Source organism: Eretmochelys imbricata, chromosome 3, assembly GCF_965152235.1.
Source record: "Eretmochelys imbricata isolate rEreImb1 chromosome 3, rEreImb1.hap1, whole genome shotgun sequence".
In the NCBI taxonomy this organism is placed as follows: Eukaryota; Metazoa; Chordata; order Testudines; family Cheloniidae; genus Eretmochelys; species Eretmochelys imbricata.
In genome coordinates, this window is record NC_135574.1 from 5926128 (window position 1) to 5944571 (window position 18444).

Here is an 18444-nt window from a genome sequence, read left to right on the forward strand (position 1 = left end):
TAAACACTCCCTACGTGACTGTGCGGTGCACACACTTGCAGGAATAGCAGGGGGGCTGCAAGTCAGGACCCAGGTGCAGCGACACAGCTGTGAGTGTGGAGCAGATGACCAGAGGTGCAGGGTTGTTTATGGGGCAGGCTGGCGGCAGAAACAAACAAAAGGACGAATTCCTTCACACAACGCACAGCCAGCCTGTGGAACTCCTTGCCAGAGGATGTTGGGAAGGCCAAGACCATAACAGGGTGCAAAAAGGAACTAGATAAGTTCATGGAGGATAGGCCCATCAATGGCTCTTAGCTAGGATGGGCAGGGACGGTATCCCTAGCCTCTGTTTGCCAGAAGCTGGGAATGGGTGACAGGGGATGGATCACTTGATGATTCCCTGTTCTGTTCATTCCCTCTGGGACATCCGGCATTGGCCACTGTCGGAAGACTGGAGACTGGGCTCGATGGAGCTTTGGTCTGACTCAGTATGGCTGTTCTTATGTTATGGGAAGGAGAGCGGAGATCTAGATTCCAGTTGAAAGCTTTGTGTTATTAGTCCCCCATTTTCAGAGCACAACACTTACTCACCTCAAGAGAACACCCCACCCCATTTCTGGCTTGCAGCAAGGCTCCCTTCTGAAAAGGATGCCTTCGAATCTGTGGGGTTATCCATTGGGTTCCACTGTTAACCCCACTGAGCATCTTCCAAAAACACTGAGGGGTGACAATTACTGCAAACACGCCTTACAAAGCATATCCACCAGCATGAACATAACCGGGCCCCAACTGGAAGAACACTGGATGCCATGAAATCAATTCTGTGATTTATTTCAGTTGCTGGTTTACAAAAGACGCTTGAAATAATAAAAGCAGAAGTGAGTTTTCAAAGCAGCATAAAAGAGCGATTAGTATCCAGCCAACCCCGTATGAAACCCTCAAATGTACAGCTTAAATTGACAACAAAAGCCTCAATCACAAGGAAAATAAACACTCGTGCCCAAGCAAGGCAGCACTTAGGGCTTGACTAGCAGCTGGCCAGGGTCCAAGGTTTGGGCACGCGGCCAGGTCAGAACTGACATCACTGGTCTCCAATCTGAACAGTGGACATCAAGAGGCGCTAGCTGCTTTCAGGAGATTTCATGGGACAAAAACTCCTCCACTCATCTCTTATCGCAAAGGCATTGGCCATGTCTGAACTAGAAAACAGGCCTTTCTGGTTTGGGGGCAGAGCCAACCAAACCCAGAGCAGTGAGTTTGAATGCCAGAGGTGGAAGCTTAACCCTACAAAACATTTACAGGGTTTCAGATGAGTGGTTCAGAATCATTACTAACTGAATTAGCTGTAGATGCAGGAGTCACTTGGGAAGTCACCCATCCCCTCTAAACTCTATTTCCTAGCTTGAAATGTTCAGTCACTTCTAGCCAGGAAATTTCCTCCCCTGCCCCGCCTGGCCCCTCTATTTTTCTGCAGTTTACTTTATTTGCTAAGTATATAATGACTCTCGATTTACTGCTCCCTGCGGCTTTCAGACTTCGATTTGGCCTCCTCATTTGCTGGGAGAGGTCAGTGTCTTACATCACAACACATGCAGGAGAACTGCCTCAAATCAGAGCCTGATGCTAAAATCCCTCGCTGAGATGCTTGCATTCAGACGCAAGCAAAAAGAAAGGCCGTTATCCTGCTTGATGTGGCTCGCTGGGCCCAGGCTTCCCCACCTTTTCCGCTGGCTAGCTTGAAAACCAAAACCCAGAGGCAAAACCTAGCTTATAGGGAGTGCAGCTGCCCCCAGTACGAAACTGGCAGGGCCCTCACCATTGCACAAGCAGCAAGATACTCAAATGAAGCAGGAAGCTGGACGTTGAGATCTTCCAAGGGCAAATTCAGAGTTTCGAAATCTTCTGCAGCAAAGAATTGTCGTGAACATCCTCTAGCCACTTGATGAGGATCTTATTCAGATCAGCTGCCCTGTAAAAACAAAAACAGAAAAACACTCCGTGAAGCTAGGAATACTCCTTACTGTGCTTTCTCCAGCCTAGTTTCACGTCCCAAGGAATTAGGCTTCCATCCATTTCCGAGGGAGACTGCTCCGTAGCCCAACAGATCTCACAGCTGTCCTGCTTTGCTGTGGGGAAATATTATTTCCCATGGAAAGTTTAGAAGAAAATGATACCTCGTTACCGCCAGTTGTTAATAAAAAGTGGCATTAACGTGGGGAAAATGCAGGCTGCCAATTAGAAGAGGCTGAAAATTTGACCCAAAAATGCCTTTTTGACTAAACAGAACGTTAATTATTTTATTGTTCTAATTTTTCAATCAAAGCATTGTACCAAGTCCAATGCCCTACTGAATACTATTACATCAACACTCCTGCTTTTATCAACCAAACTTGTAATCTCTTCAAAAAATGAATTGGACAAAATCTATTTTCCATAAATCCATGTTTACTGGCATTAATTATTACCCTCCTTTAAACTCTTTGTTATCATAGAATCATAGACTATCAGGGTTGGAAGAGACCTCAGGAGGTCATCTAGTCCAACCTCCTGTTCAAAGCAGGACCAATCCCCAACTAAATCATCCCAGCCAGGGCTTTGTCAAGCCTGACCTTAAAAACCTCTAAGGAAGGAGATTCCACCACCTCCCTACGTAACGCATTCCAGTGTTTCACCACCCTCCTAGTGAAAAAGTTTTTCCTAATATCCAACCTAAATCTCCCCCACTGCAACTTGAGACCATTACTCCTTGTCCTATCATCCGCTACCACTGAGAATAGTCTAGATCCATCCTCTTTGGAACCACCTTTCAGGTAGTTGAAAGCAGCTATCAAATCCCCCCTCATTCTTCTCTTCTGTAGACTAAACAATCCCAGTTCCCTCAGCCTCTCCTCATAAATCATGTGCCCCAGACCCCTAATCATTTTTGTTGCCCTCCACTGGACGCTTTCCAATTTTTTTCACATCCTTCTTGTAGTGTGGGGTCCAAAACTGGACACAGTACTCCAGATGAGGCCTCACCAATGTCGAATAGAGGGAAATGATCATGTCCCTCGATCTGCTGGCAATGCCCCTACATCTACATCCCAAAATGCCATTGGCCTTCTTGGCAACAAGGGCACACTGTTGATTCATATCCAGCTTCTCGTCCACTGTCACCCCTAGGTCCTTTTCTGCAGAAACTGCTGCCGAGCCATTCGGTCCCCAGTCTGTAGCGGTGCATGGGATTCTTCTGTCCTAAGTGCAGGACTCTCCACTTGTCCTTGTTGAACCTCATCAGATTTCTTTTGGCCCAATCCTCTGACTTGTCTAGGTCCCTCTGTATCCTATCCCTACCCTCCAGCGTATCTACCTCTTCTGCCAGTTTAGTGTCATATGCAAACTTGCTGAGGGTGCAATCCACGCCATCCTCCAGATCATTAATGAAGATATTGAACAAAACCAGCCCTTTTGGCATTTCGCTTGATACCGGCTGCCAACTAGACATGGAGCCACTGATCACTACCCGTTGAGCCCGACGATCTAGCCAACTTTCTACCCACCTTATAGTCCATTCATCCACCCCATACTTCTTTAACTTGCTGGCAAGAATACCGTGGGAGACCGTGTCAAAAGCTTTTCTAAAGTCAAGGGACAACACGTTCACCGCTTTCCCCTCATTCACAGAGCCAGTTATCTCGTCTTAGAAGGCAATTAGACTAGTCAGACATGACTTGCCCTTGGTGAATCCATGCTGACTGTTCCTGATCACTTTCCTCTCCTCTAAGTGCTTCAGAATTGATTCCTTGAAGACCTGCTCCATGATTTTTCCAGGGACTGCGATGAGGCTGACTGGCCTGTAGTTCCCCGGATCCTCCTCCTTCCCTTTTTTCTTTTTTTTTCTTTTTTCTTTTTTTTTTTTAAATAAAGATGGGCACTACGTGAGCCTTTTCCCAGTCATCCGGGACTTCCCCCGATGCCATGAGTTTTCAAAGATAATGGCCAATGGCTCTTGAATCACAGCCACCAACTCCTTTACCACTCTCGGATGCAGTGCATCCGGCCCCATGGACTTGTGCACATCCAGCTTTTCTAAATAGTCCCGAACCACTTCTTTCTCCACAGAGGGCTGGTCACCTCCTCCCCATGCTGTGCTGCCCAGTGCAGTAGTCTGGGAGCTGACCTTGTTCGTGAAGACAGAGGCAAAAATAGGCATTGAGTACATTAGCTTTTTCCACATCCTCTGTCACTAGGTTGCCTCCCTCATTCAGTAAGGGGCCCACACTTTCCTTGACTTTCTTCTTGTTGCTAACATACCTGAAGAAACCCTTCTTGTTACTCTTAACATCTCTTGCTAGCTGCAACTCCAAGTGTGATTGGGCCTTCCTGATTTCACTCCTGCATGCCTGAGCAATATTTTTATACTCCTCCCTGGTCATTTGTCCAATCTTCCACTTCTTGTACGCTTCTTTTTTGTGTTTAAGATCAGCAAGGATTTCACTGTTAAGCCAAGGTGGTCGCTTGCCATATTTTCTTTCTACACATCGGGATGGTTTGTCCCTGCATCCTCAATAAGGATTCTTTAAAATACAGCCAGCTCTCCTGGATTCCTTTCCCCCTCTTGTTATTCTCCCAGGGGATCCTGCCCATCAGTTCCCTGAAGGAGTCAAAGTCTGCTTTTCTGAAGTCCAGGGTTCGTATTCTGCTGCTTACCTTTCTTCCTTGTGTCAGGATCCTGAACTCGACCATCTCATGGTCACTGCCTCCCAGGTTCCCATCCACTTTTGCTTCCCCTACTAATTCTTCCAAGTTTGTGAGCAGCAGGTCAAGAAGAGCTCTGCCCTTATTATTAGAGTCCCTTATCTGTCACTCCATTGTTTTGCCCAGGATCGATGCCAGGCTGACAGGTCTGAGACTACCTGGGTCATCCCGTTTACCCTTTTTAAAGGCCGGGGGAGTTACGACAACTTATTGAAAAAAAATCAACCCTAATGGTCCAGACTGGAGGGACACTCAGGCTAGAACCCAGATCTGCAGGGCTCTGAGCAACTGAAGCATCTATGCTACCACGTGGCAGAGCGGCAATCAAAGCACTATAAAGCCTGGGAGACTAAGGACCACAGGAAGTGCCACCCACAGAGGACCTGATTGGTAGCACCTCCCACCAACTTCTGATTGGTCCAGGTGCACTATTTAAGCATGGAAGGAGTTCCAGGAAGCTGTCTGTGCAACTTGGTAGTACCCAGTCTTCTGCTACAACATAGCTCTTTCTTATTCCCTGCATTGGTCCCAGCTCTAACCCTTAGCTTGATTCCTGATCCCAGTTGCCAGCTACGATCTTCAGCTAGACTCCTGATCCCTGACTCTGGCTCCAATCTTCAACTTGACTCTTGGTTTCCGACGCCAGCTCTGACCCCTTGGCTTGACCCCTGATTCCTGTTCAAACTATCAGGCCCTACTTCTGCTCCGACCACTAGCCCAGACTCCTGGTTCTACCCGCTAGGTCAGACCATCCATATCCCAGTTTTGACACCAGTGAGCTCCTTGGTCAGCTCTTCTAAAACTCTTGGATGCAAGTTATCTGGAGCTGCTAATTTAAAATGTCTAATATCATTAGGAGCTGCTGTTTAACATCCTCCTGAGTTACTGCTGGACTGGAAAGTATTTCCTCATCCTGTGATATGAATCCATCATCTGGCTTTTTCCCAGTAGAGAAACACAGGTCAGCATTAACTCACTGACCTTTGTTCCCTCTCATCCAAGTTGGAATGTGCATGGGAGGGGGTCTGCATCAATCCTCCAGCAAATCCATTTCAGGCCAATGGATCAGCCAACACAACCCTGCTAGACGTCTTCAAAGGGGAAGACCCACTTGTCAGTACCTACTGTCTCCTCGGTATGAACCAGTCAATCATTTTGTTCCCATCCATGCAGATACTTGATATTTTATCCAGTGGTGAGAAGCAGACACATGCATGTGACAGACACAAGGGTGCGGGGGGCTCGGTCTGCTCGGCTCTAACGATGCTTGGCAATAGGGCACAGTGACCTCAGCCGGTATGTGGGGGAAAGCTTAGGCTGTGATTTTTCTTCAAGGATTGAACTGTGAGGCCCGTAAGATGGTCACAGTCCCTGTGGTTGTCAAAAATAGGTCAGTGAACTGGGTGTTGAAGGCTCCTTTACCTCCTAGGCTTTGAACACCTCCTTTTGGAGACACCCAGGATTCATGCAAAGAGAAGCAGAACATTTGCATTAATGGGTTGGTGCCTGGATACCATGGTGAGAGGTGCTGCGGAAACATCTGAGACAGACCAAATCAGCCCACCTTGTTCAGCAGTGGCCAACATCAGAGGAAAGCAACAAATTCCAGTGTGGGTGATTCCCTTCTGCCTCCCTGAAATTCCCCTTGGATATGGGATTCATTTCCCACCCTACAGTGCTGCCTGGTATAGCAGTGCTGCCAAACAGCTACAGCAGCCCACTCCACCCCAGAGTGGCGTGATCAACAGAGGATGGCAAAGACGGTGCAAGTGAGGGTTGACAAGCTAGTGCTGTAAAGCAAAAGGAAGTCTTTAAGTGAAAGGTGCCAAGTTCAGTAGCAGGATTGAGAGAGAGCAAGAAGGTGTCTAATTATCTGCTACAGCCACAATTCAGCAAGCAGCCCTTTCCCCCTTCCCCCCAGGACATGAATGATCTTCCACGTCCTGGGCACATCTTGATAGCAGTCAGTAAAAGAACCACCCAAGAGACAATGTCACTGGGAAAGTGACAGGGCATCGCCTCCAGATGGAGTGAACCCCAAGTATTTATTTCCAGTGATAGACACTGATGATGACAGACATCGCTTCTGCTGACTCCAGTCTCAGAGGGCGACCGTGCTAGATAATAAGAAGAACAGGAGGACTTGTGGCACCTTAGACACTAACATTTATCTGAGCATAAGCTTTTGTGGAGTCTTCCTGTTCTTTTTGCTGATACAGACTAACTCTGAAACCTGTCAGTGCTAGATACTGTCACCCCTTTGTCTGACGGATGCTGGTATCTCAGAATTACTCACTGGACCATGATCAAAAGGCTGCTTGTTGATTGGCTCAGAGGATCACTTGTCTTCCACATTAGCCAATCACATAGTAGCTCTCTCATACAAGTGCTTTTTGACATCTGTTGTCAGTAGTCCATGCATGTTGGCTCCAGGATGGCTGGCGGGGCCAGTGACTGAGTGGTAAATAGAGGTTGCATTTAATACAGTTAGAGAAATGTCAGCACGGAACCTTGACGTTTAAATCATGTTTCTAATCGCATTTTAAAAAAAAAATCTCTTTCTAGTACAAATGGTGAGAGCTGCTAGCTCAAAGAGTCAACACTCCTCAGAACAAATGCTTGTGGACTGAATGGCGTTAGAGTTTCTCAGAGAAATTAAAGACGGAAAAGACCTGTTATTAACAGTCACTTGTTCAGCACCTTCCAGCTGAGGATCTCCCAAGTGTTTCACAGCACTCCCGAGTTAAGCATCAACGCTGATCTTCATTCTACCGATGAAGCAACTGTGGCACGTGTACGTTAACAAACTTGCCCTAAATCACACCCAAGGAACTGGGACTAGACACCAGATCTATCTATAGAATAGACAGAATCATAGGGTTGGAAGGGACCTCAGGAGGTCATCTAGTCCAACCCCCTGCTCAAAGCAGGACCAATCCCCAATTTTTGCCCCAGATCCCTAAATGGCCCCCTCAAGGATTGAACTCACAACCCTAGGTTTAGCAGGCCAATGCTCAAACCACTGAGCTATCCCTCCCCACATCCAGGTCCTTACACTGGGGTCTATCACCAACACCTGAGCTCCCCAGTTGCGGCACCTAAAGCTTTTCCTAAGTCATATTGACCATTGATCAATGCAGAACTGGTCCTTCTACTATCTTCGCCAGTGCCTCATCTGGTAGAGTTTGAAGTATCCAGGAATAGGGTTTCCGTTGGTTGATTATTCTACAGATCTGACTGGCATGGGGTGAGAACAAAGCCCACAAATAGAGCATCGAGCAAGAAATAAATGTTATTTTTGAGGTGATGTTTTGATCTACTCTATTAGGATCTAGCAAGGTCAGCATTGCCCTTTCACACAGTTAAAAACCAATTTAGGGAATACTAAGAGTACAGATTGCTGGTTTTGCAAGCTCATGTTGCAAGCTCACCAACAATTTGTGCTTTCGTAGCTTCAACTTGTCACAATGTCTGGAATCCTTGGGAAATCCCCTGAAGATTGCATTTTGCATGTTGCTGGCATCCTAGAGTTCTCTATTTAATTCAGCTTTTAGAGCCAAATCCTCAGATGGTGTCAGTCAGCATAGTTTGTGTGAAGTCTGGTTCATACACAAGGCAGTTTTCAAGGGATTTCCCAAGAATTACATGTTGGGAGCTTAAAACTGAGACAAGCAGAAGCCACTAAACTGCAAACATGTGATGAGTTTGCAACATGAGGAACTTCTGCCAGAACGCAAGAGAGAAACAAAATAAATAAGATGTAATCACATTAAACAGCCATGGAACCATTTAAGTTTTGAAAACATCCATTCTGACATTCCTGAGTTATTTGAACACTAAGGAAGAAGCAAGTTTTCACCCAAGGAGATGGTACAGATGCTGGTTGGCCAGTGAATGACTCCAACCCAGCTTTGTTTCAGAAGTTCATCGGTGTGTCATCCTGAACGAGGAACTCAAACTTTGTCTTATCTGAGGAAACCTGGTTTTGCAATCAACCTGAACACTTGAAAAAAAATCACGTTCCAGTGCAGTGATTGGGCTTTTGTGAACTATACAACCATACCAAGGTGTGATACTCCACATGGGTGCATGCGAGCATACAGAACTGAAGGAGAAGGAGCCAGGAGACCTTGAGTTCTAACATGACTAGACCTCTGCCAGTGACCTGTGTGGGGCTTGATGCAAGCCAATTAATCTCTCTTTGCTTCCACTGCCTTATCTGTGGAATGAAGATTATAATGTCTATCATACGGGGAGTTGGGAGCAGAGACTAATTAGTCTTTGAAAGCAAAAAAACGCTGGGTGAATGCTGTAACTCTTTACTGATGCACTATCACATAATGCTTATGGGCCCAATTCTCCTCTCCTGTATCCCAGTGGAACTGCCTTGACTTGAATGGAGTTACCCCAGCTTTACACCAAATGGGGCTCAGAAGACAAATCAGGCCCAGTGAGACCAGCTGGGAAAATCAGATGGGATCCAAACTCTCCCAAAATTTAAGGAGCGTTCAGGTCCCATGGCAAAATAATTCAAACCGCCCTGGGGGAGAGGAAAGCGGAGGAAGCTCTTCAATCCATTCCAACAGTCATGCAGGCAACTAACGAATCCTCTGCTGGTTCTTTTCAAGGTGGTCTCTGCTTAACATCCTTCTCCTGCAACGTCACTGCTCTCTGGGCCTGTCAATGGGAGGCGCTCCATGCAGCTTTGGATCAGGCACTCAAACCTCACATATAAATTATTACGCTTTAGTACAAAACGCTACAATCTAGTTCTGGTCAAGGAGCAGTTTCCATTACAAACCCACTCTGCAGGCAGCCGGTGCATGCCGAGAGAGGTGTGAGCCTGTTCTGTTATACGTGCTAATAGAAAGTAACATTATTCAGCACTGATCTCTCTCCAGCCTTTGGACTGTCTAACGACTCTGACCTTTACTGCACTAGACACTCTTAACACTGGCATTCGTACCCTGTAAAGCCAGGAGAATATTCCGCCTTGCAATTTAGTTGACGAGAGATTTTATATTGTCTTGTAAAACAGCAGAAACCGAGTCTGATTCAAGTGGTGCTGCAGAGAGATTTATCTATCGGCCGTTAGTATTTATCATATTACACATGCACTTTGCAGAAATCCAATTGCGCCTGCTGACTTAACTGCCTTTCAGTCTATCGGCTTTTTTACAGCTTTTCTGACATTCAGGCAGACCCGTGATTTAATTCAAGGAGTCATGGATGAGCAGTCAGTGGGGAGTTATTTCTCAAGAAGCCTCCCTGGAGAAGATGAAGTGCTCTCTCTCAGAGGTGCAGAGGTTCTGGGGCATGAAGAAGGGGTAGGTGGGTAATTTGGGAGGATGGATCCTTTCTGTGGGGCTGAGCTCTAGGAGAGAAACGGAATGGAGACTTACATAGACAAGAGACAGAGACCTAGGGATGGTGGTTTCACCCACTGGCTGATGGGCAAGGGTAAAGGAATCTCAGCTGTGTCGTTTCCTTTCCAATGATATGAAGGTTTAAATTAAAGAAAGGGTGGAGCCTTTAATTTACACCTTTGGCCCCCACCTCCCATTGTGGGCCTCTATTTGCTTGGGCCAGGCCCTTTCAAATACCTGCAATGTCCTGCTAAAAGTCAGCAACAGCTAAGGGGAAGAAAGAACTCGCTGCTCTTGTGGAAGGGGACGGTAGAGGTAGCAATATGGTTAGCACGTCTTACACATCCCAAGTGATGGTGCTCCCCCCACTTCCCTAGGCAGATGGCTTCTCAAACTCCTTGGGAGGAAGGATGGGCCAGCAGTTAGGGTGATCGGCAGAGACTTGAGCTCAACTCAACTCTGACTGCCTGTGTGACCTTGGGCAAGTCACTTAACCTCACTGTGCCTCAGTTTACCCATCTGTAAAATGGAGATACTAGTCACGCCCTCCCTCCCAGGGGTGTGTGAAGATAAATATGTTTGTGACAGAGTGAAGGGTCACATGCTGGGAGGGAGAGAAGAAAAAAAGGAGCTGACAAATTATCCAGTCCTCTCAGAGACTGCTGGCAGTGTGTGTGTGTGTGTGTGTGTGTGTGTGTGGAGGGTGTCTGGGCCTACATAAATCAGACCCAGTTCCTTGCAAGAGGGGGAGAAGGATGAGGAAGGATGCACTCTGAAGCAGAACCTAAGGAAAAACAGGGGCAGAAAGGGGCAGGGGTTGAAGAAAAGATCAGCACCTGCTGGGGAAAATGTATTAGGTTTGGGGGGGCAGGTTCTAATACGAGAGCACCTGGGAGACTGGCCCCTATCAGGACAGTGCAATTAAAATGAAATAAATGCACCCTCTTCCCAAGTCTATGAACTCTTTACAGCTGTTAAATTTACAGTGTAACGCTTCCACTTCTTAGAGGAAGGATCTTTGCAGACCATTTCAGTGTTCCAGACTGTAGAGCTAAGTGTTAGTACAAATCCATAGCTCGGTAGCTAGTGCCCACGTTCTCTAAGGCTCTAGGGAAGAGAAGCAGCGTAAACTTCAGAAAGGGTGCCTGTATTCACTGCATACAGCACACTTGTTTGCATTTCCTAGAAGAAAGCCTGGAGATGGCCATTCTGGCCCATATTTAAAATGGAAAATATACCGAGGAAGAATGTGAAGAAACGAAGTAGTCCGATAAAGGATGGATGAGCTAAGATACACTATTCTTGTGAGAATTTGGAGGAGCCCACATCCCATGACATAAATATCAGGAGCATTACTAGTAGCCCCTCAAATGCATTCACCCTGCACTAGGAGGAATCAGTGTCAGAGATAAGAACGTACTCCATGAGGGAAATGTAGTATAATGGTTTATTGCTAAACGAAAGTCAAATTGAATTTGCCATTCACACTCCTCCTAGACCCTCGGTGCAGAAGCCTCCCCTGGAAACTGAGGCCTTGCCAGAGAGGTAAGAGAACTAGAGACTTTGGGTGTAGATCAGGATACATTAAATAGTGACACAGTCCTTTTGATAAATATTAGTACCTCAATTACTGTCTGAACTTCCCGGGGCCGGAGAGCACCCACCAGTTCACAATGCTCGCGACTGGGGTACTCAGACACTCCAGTAAAAGGGGCCATATAAGGACCACAGAATGTATAGGTTGAACTTTGACTAACTTTTGCCTTTTCCTAACGAACCCCCATGACTCCGGCTCAGGCCCGCTTGCCTCACCGTCCACAATTCCCTTCCCCCTCCAGTGACCTGGAGATGCTGATGGTAATTGCCTCTCCGTCACCGGGTATGTGAGCCGCACACACTTAGCCGTTCTAATCCGTTCTTGTGAGACGATCCCTCCCAGCCTGGCTCATCTTTGGCTCTCTTTCGCTGATAATTACTTGTGTTGAAATAAAGGCCAGCTGAGGACATGGGCTAAGCTAATGAGGCTACTTTAATAGAGCTCATAAAAAAACCCCACGCCCCCCAGCGGGCTGGACCGCACCATTCTTTACACAATCGCAAGCTGCCAGAGAACAAGCTTGGAAGCTGCAGCACAGTAAGGCAGGGATGCTTGGATCGCACATGAGCTGCCGGAGGTCCCAGCTGGGCTGATGTCACTGAAGACTTGCCCTGCAGCCCAGGGGAGCTCCCCGTGCGGCACGACCGGGGCGGTAATGAACGCTCTCGTGAGCTGGTGGGCGGGACGTGCATTTGGGGTCAAATCCAACAGTCCCCATGCAGGCAGAACCTCCACTGACCTCACCGGGGGATTTTGCCTAAGTGCCGCAAGCAGCTGGCTCGGTGGGGGTAGCCTCTCCGAATTCTTGTGCTGGGCCATGGGATGAAGACGAAGGCTCGCGGCAAAGTCAGGAGCTGTGTTGTGGCCCCGGGCGGTAATGCTGCCATATGCACAGGCCTAATTCATGGAGGTGCTGAGCCACCCTGGCTCCCTCTGAAGTCAATGGGAGCTGGGGGCGCTCAGCCCACTGAAAATCAGAGCCAAATACGCAGTGATCTGCCATGACCCATTTGGTCTAGTCCCTCCAGCATAGGCTCATACTTGTCACTAATTCATTTAGCTAATTGCACAAGGCTTCATCATCGAGCCGGGGGTGCAGGGGGAATAATCCGTGATGATCCCTGTGGGCAAATCAGTTCACGGATCAGACCACAAGAGCTAACTGCCCTTACTAGCTCCGCTTGCAGGGCTGCGAGCGTTCTCAGTCACCAGACCCGTCCGAGCCTTTAGCAAACACCAGCCACGGCACCCCACTCCCTCACCACACCTATTTAGACTTGCCGAAAGCTCGCTCTGCGCAAGGTCACTGGAGCGAGAGCTGGCTTCCAAGCAGCGCTTACATTCAGGCCCCCAGCGGGTCTTTAACCGCTCGCCAACCCGCCCCCGCTGTGCATGCGGTACCTTTCCATCTGAATCCAGTGTCCGCACTCTTCAATGTGGCCCCGGGTCAGCTGGGGAATCTGGACAGAGGTGCAGAAGAACAATGAGACACGGTTTCGCTCCACAGAGGCTGCCGTGCCCCTCAAAGGTACAAAGGCTTTTAGAACAGGTTGCTGCTTAGGACCGGCCGTATGGGATCAGCCCCATCGAGCCTGGCACCATGACCCCAGCGGTGGCCAATTCCTGACGCCTGAGAGGAAGGTCAACTCCCTGGCCCAGGCGTGTGGTGCTATACCGAGCTCGAAGAGCATTTCGGCCTGACCCCTGCACGTGACCTGAAGTATGAGGTCTGATCGCCCTTCTCAGCTGGCACAGCTTACGGGATTTATGCAGCTCGTTAGTCAAGGAAGCTGCAGGCTTTGGTTCAAGGCCCTCCTGCTTCTGGGAACTCCCCACAGTTGCTTCACACGTGAAGCATGAGCCACTTACGAGGGATGCATTCAACTGGGACGGAGTCCGAGGGAACCGACGTCAGCCCAACGACACTGGATATCCCTGGCCGCCGGGGAACCAGGACGCCATCAGGCAGCGTCTTATCAGGGTGGATAATGCTGATCACTTACCCACTCCTCCATGCCTTTACTCAGCTTAGGATGGAGAACAAAGTCCTTCCCAGCAGTAACCATCAAAGCTGGAACCAGGATCTGCAGGGGGATCAAGACAGGGCTAGGAAACGAGACGCCCCCAGATCAAATCGTCCGCTCTGTAAACAATCTCCTTCCCCAGCGGGGTAGCGATCAATAGCCACTACCAGTGGTGCGGAGTGGGGCAGACTCACCTGGACTCCAGGGGAGTGCGGTGGGCAGGGGACAAGAACTGTGGTTACCTGGCAGCTGCCCGGCTCACTGCGTGGCCTCCTGCACCACCTTAGGAGCCCAGATCTGCAAGGACGGGGAACACGGCTAGGGAGAGTGGATTGCTCTCAGACCAACAGGCCTTTACAAGCCACGGCAGGGACAGGAGCTGGGAGAGCCAGGGGCTGCCATACGGCAGTGAGTCTGGAGAAGTGGCAGCCCTGCCACCTGGCTGTCCCACTCTGCTGCCTGCCTGCCTCCCTCCCCAGGTGATGATGCGCTGCCCAAAGGCCACGCACAATGGTGCGCATGAAACACCTGCAGAAGGGGAGCCCCAGGGCTTGTTGCAATTGCTCCTTTGCAGATAACCACACTTGAATTTCAATCCATTTATCCAGTGTATGGAGAGCATGGGCGGCGCGTGAACCACCCCCCTTCGGGGAGGCTAGTCCTCTGCCCCCCCACCTCCTCCCAAGGCCCTGCCCCCCCCACCTATGAGAGCCCCAACCGCCCCCACCCCTGCGGATGGAGGAGCCCTGGCCCACCCGCCCCGACCCCCAGGCCACTGGCTGCTCGAAGCCCTGAGCTCCAGGCCTCCAGCTGGATCTGAGCCCTCACTGGCTTCAGGGGAGAGGGGGAGTGTGGGTGGGGCCGCAGCATGGGTTAGGAGAGGCTTCGATACCCACCGCCCCTGAGGGAGAGCTACAGGCTGAAGCCCAAAGCTTTGCGACCTTGGCAGGCATTTCTGCTCTACTGTACAGGAAATCACTCGGGGATGCTCGCCCATCCGGAGGTACAAGGAGCCCTTTTGAACTGCCCCAGTTAGGATAATTTATGCCCGTCCAAGCCCTGTGGCCATCCCAGCCAGAGCACCAGCAGACAGACTGTAGAGAGCAATTCTGCACTGGCCCCAAACGATCATTCCTCGATCTGAGACCACGCTGACCAACCAGCCTGACCTCCCGCGTCAACCAGCCCCGAGAAAACAGCTGGACAGAGGGAGTAGCTGGGCTCTAATGACCCTTTTCTGTCCCTCTTCTCTGAATTCCCCAGGGTAGCTGCTGACCCAAAGAGAGCAGGGCAGGGACAATGCAAGCGAGACCAGAACCCCAGAGGGACATGCTGTCACACACTGCCCTGGGGGCGAGGGAGAACAGCTGGGACATGACCACTGTCTAATATAAATCACGACCCAGCCAATCAATGCCTCAGCTGATCTGCAGTGGAGGAAGTGCCCTAGGCTGGAGGCCACCCATGGACTCAAGAGTTGTCGTTTATATTTGTTGAGACTGAAAAGGAAGCGAGGTCACAGAGCCGGCGCATGTCTGAGCATCGCATTCACTGCTCCAGCCAGTTGGTTAACCGCTCAGTGCCCTTTGGGTGGCTGGTACTGCCCTCTTGCGAAGGCAGCCTCGCTGAGTGGTTAAAGTACAGAACTGCTGTGAGACCTTGTCATGCCACCTCACTTCTCTGTGCCTCAGTTTCCCCAGCTCTGTAAAGCATTTTGAGATTTCCAGAGGAAGAGGGCTGCGTGAGTGCCAACTCCTGTTCTTCCGAGCACCGCCAGGCTGACCCCAAGTTCCGGCGTGGAGAATAAGGGAAAGCAAGAAGGGGCAGGACAACACCGGGCACTGCGGCAGGGCAGTTTGGCAACTGCTGAAAGCAAATTCTGGGACTGTGGTCAAATCCTGCTGGGGTGGTCAGGCAGATTCTTAAAGGTATTTAGGTACCTAAAGCAGGCATCACAGTACCTTTACAAATCTGGCCCTAAGTCCATAACCTACTGCAGCACCCCGTCCCGCTCCTGGCCAGTGGAGGTTGGTTGACTCCGGGTGTTTTGACCAGGTGACAGGGATTTCAGCCCTCCACAGCCCCATATTCCCACCCTCTGGAAACTTTTCCTTTCTTGCGTGGAAAGGAGGCCCTGGGGGGAATAGGCACAATGCTCCTAGAGGCTGAGAAGGAACCAGTTGCCAGTTCACTCCATGGGATGTACTGAGTGGGGATGGGTGTGTCCCAGTCCCAACTGCGGGATGACCCACAGACCCACAGGATCCCCAGGTCAGGCTCCCACATGGGGGTACCATGAAGGGCACCCTGCCCTTTGCCAACACTTTGCCTCTGGCAGAGAACACAGACATTCCAGATGCTGGATCCCAACGTGCCTGCAAGCCTAGAGGAGGATAGACAGATGAGCCTAGCGCCTGTTACCAAGCTATTGTGGAAGCAGATAAAGGGAATTTGGATGCAGGCCTCTCTATTGAGCAGGAGTCAGGCTAACTCTAGCTTTAAAAACGTGAGATTTGTAGAAGCGGGGATAGCGCAAAGCGAGTGGAAAACAACTGTGAAAGAGGCTGTTGTGACCTTGTATTAGATAAGAATAGAATGCAGACTGTAAGAGAAATGGTAAGAAAAATAAGATATCATGAAGGAATATGTATAAACAATATGCAGTTGTTGCTTATTATTGTCTGTAATAAAGGTATAAACACTTGCTCTAACTGTTTTCTTGTAGAGACCTGCCTAGGTGGGGGAAACCCTGTGTCCAAGTGCACTCTCTCCCTCTGTGCAATTGCTTGAGGTAATAAAGTGTATCTGATTTGCTGCACCCAACCCGAGAGTGAGAACTCTGGTTTTTTTCTCCGACACTACTGTTAATTCTGCTCCAGGTAACGAAGGCACCGCGGGCTGCCCCCAGCACGTTCCCTCATCTGCGAGTGGCCCAGGGTCCGGGATGGAGAATGCGAACCCAGCTCCCGGCCCCTGCTCTGAGATCAGAGCCCAGAGACAGCTGCCGAGGGACAGCAGCACTAGGATCAGCTCTCACCTTCCTGTCTTTTGCAGAGAGGCCCCACTGCCAATTGGCTTGCATGTTCCGGTACCAGTTCAGTGGTCTCCTAAGGGTGAGACAGAGAGAGAAAGGTGGGAGGGACTTAAATCGTTAGTAGGGATCCCCGAGACGTTCTCGGTTGCTGCATTCCTTGGGGAGGCGCAGCTGAATCGGCGGGCCAAGATTTTGGCTGAATTGGTATTTCCTTGCGACCCCAGGGCAGACCCCCCACAGCCCTCTTTGCTGGGCTTTCTATGGTGGTTCATCTTAGGATCCACTTGGGAACACGTGCAAGGCCTCCATGCAGTGGGGAGATTCTCAGGAGCCCCAGGCAGGGGACAGAGCGGTTTGTTTGCAAATGAAACAGCCGAGGGCCTTACAACAACTTCCCTGGGAACATCCCAGACAGAGCCGAAGTTACCTCCCTCTCGCCAGCGCCAGACTCTTGCTTCGTTCTTTAGCTTAGCTTTTACCTGAAGCCAGACTTTTTATACTGCTGGATGAAGTACTGGAGATCCGCTCCCTGTAGGATCTGGCTTGGAGGTGGGTCTTCTGGCTTGCCAGCCAGAAGCCCTCCTGCAGAGAGAAAGGAGAGAGAGGGTGAGAACATCTGCTAGGCACCGTCATGGGCAGGATCAACTGCAAATGATCCCGAGGCCGTGGCTCCAACAAAGGACTAAGGGCTTGCAGAGTGCCTCTGCAGACGCCCTGCACCCACCCTCTCTGTCCGTGCCGAGTTGTAAAGCCGGGTGACGCTGTGTGAATGGGATTTAGGCCGAGACAGGGAGCCCTGTGGTGACGGGTGGATGGCGTGTGAGTTTCCTGCCGGCCCAGGAGTTCAGGCTCCTCATTTAAACAGCTATAGGAGCAGCCTCCTCTCCAGAGGCGCGTGGCAGCTGCAGCTCCCACGGAGGGTGCTCAGCGCCTGTGACCGCAACACCGCTTATTTAGGCACTTAAACGTGGATTTAGGTGCCTCGACTTTATGCACCAGAGCTCGTGATGTTCGGCCCAACGGCTACAGGGGCAGTGGGACAGAGGCCCAGTGGTGCCAGCTGGCAAAGGGTTCTCTAGTTTGTAACAGCAGCGCCTAACAGGCCTGACAAACTCACTGCACCTACCACTCTGCTTTCACAGAATGTATCCGTCCCGGGGGTCATGTGAGCCTCGCATGCAGCCCTGGCATGTCTAGGTGAGAACACGGCACTGGTAGAACTCACAGTGTGACGTTAAACCAATACGGTTAAACTGGTCCAAAAGGCGGGCCCACACTCCTCGTTCGCTGCGAGTCTCGTTTCTTTTGGTGTGAGACTCCTTTATTTCAGTTTCGCTTGCATGGCTTGAGAACAGGTTTCAGCTAAACCCAGATTAGCTGTTCACACTGAAATCCACACAGAGGTTCGCTCTAGGCTGGTTTCGAAGCCAACTTCAAGTCCTAGCAGGGCATCTTTCTCCTTTGGACCGGCCCTCAGTGCCCGGAGTAGAACCCTGCAGCCCTCTGCATAGGCCACCCCTCCAGCAGGTTTTTGCAGGAGCCCCGTTTCTGGGCACGTGCCTCCAGCTGGAGCTGCGTAATGAATGCTTATCGCTGCTGCTATTTATAGCGCCCTTCTGCGGCGTGCATTGGTGGGTGATTTGATTAGAAAGCGCTGCGTAAGTGGATTTGCAAGAAAGGGAAGAAACCCAAGAAGGGAGATAG

At 50.0% G+C, this 18444-nt stretch overlaps 1 protein-coding gene across 2 annotated transcripts in view; it reads right to left on the reverse strand.

The window, feature by feature from the left end:
* Nucleotides 1–808: 808 nt before the first annotated feature.
* Nucleotides 809–18444, reverse strand: part of EPHX2 (epoxide hydrolase 2) — a 102307-nt gene continuing 84671 nt past the window's right edge. For both annotated transcript variants that reach the window (XM_077811491.1, XM_077811490.1), the window contains exons 15-19: nucleotides 17220–17322; nucleotides 16744–16813; nucleotides 13686–13766; nucleotides 13084–13142; nucleotides 809–1951 (exon numbers count right to left, since the gene is read on the reverse strand). In XM_077811491.1, the coding sequence (XP_077667617.1) occupies nucleotides 1867–1951; nucleotides 13084–13142; nucleotides 13686–13766; nucleotides 16744–16813; nucleotides 17220–17322 (398 nt within the window). In that variant the 3' untranslated portion in view covers nucleotides 809–1866. The remainder of the gene's footprint in view (nucleotides 1952–13083; nucleotides 13143–13685; nucleotides 13767–16743; nucleotides 16814–17219; nucleotides 17323–18444) is intronic.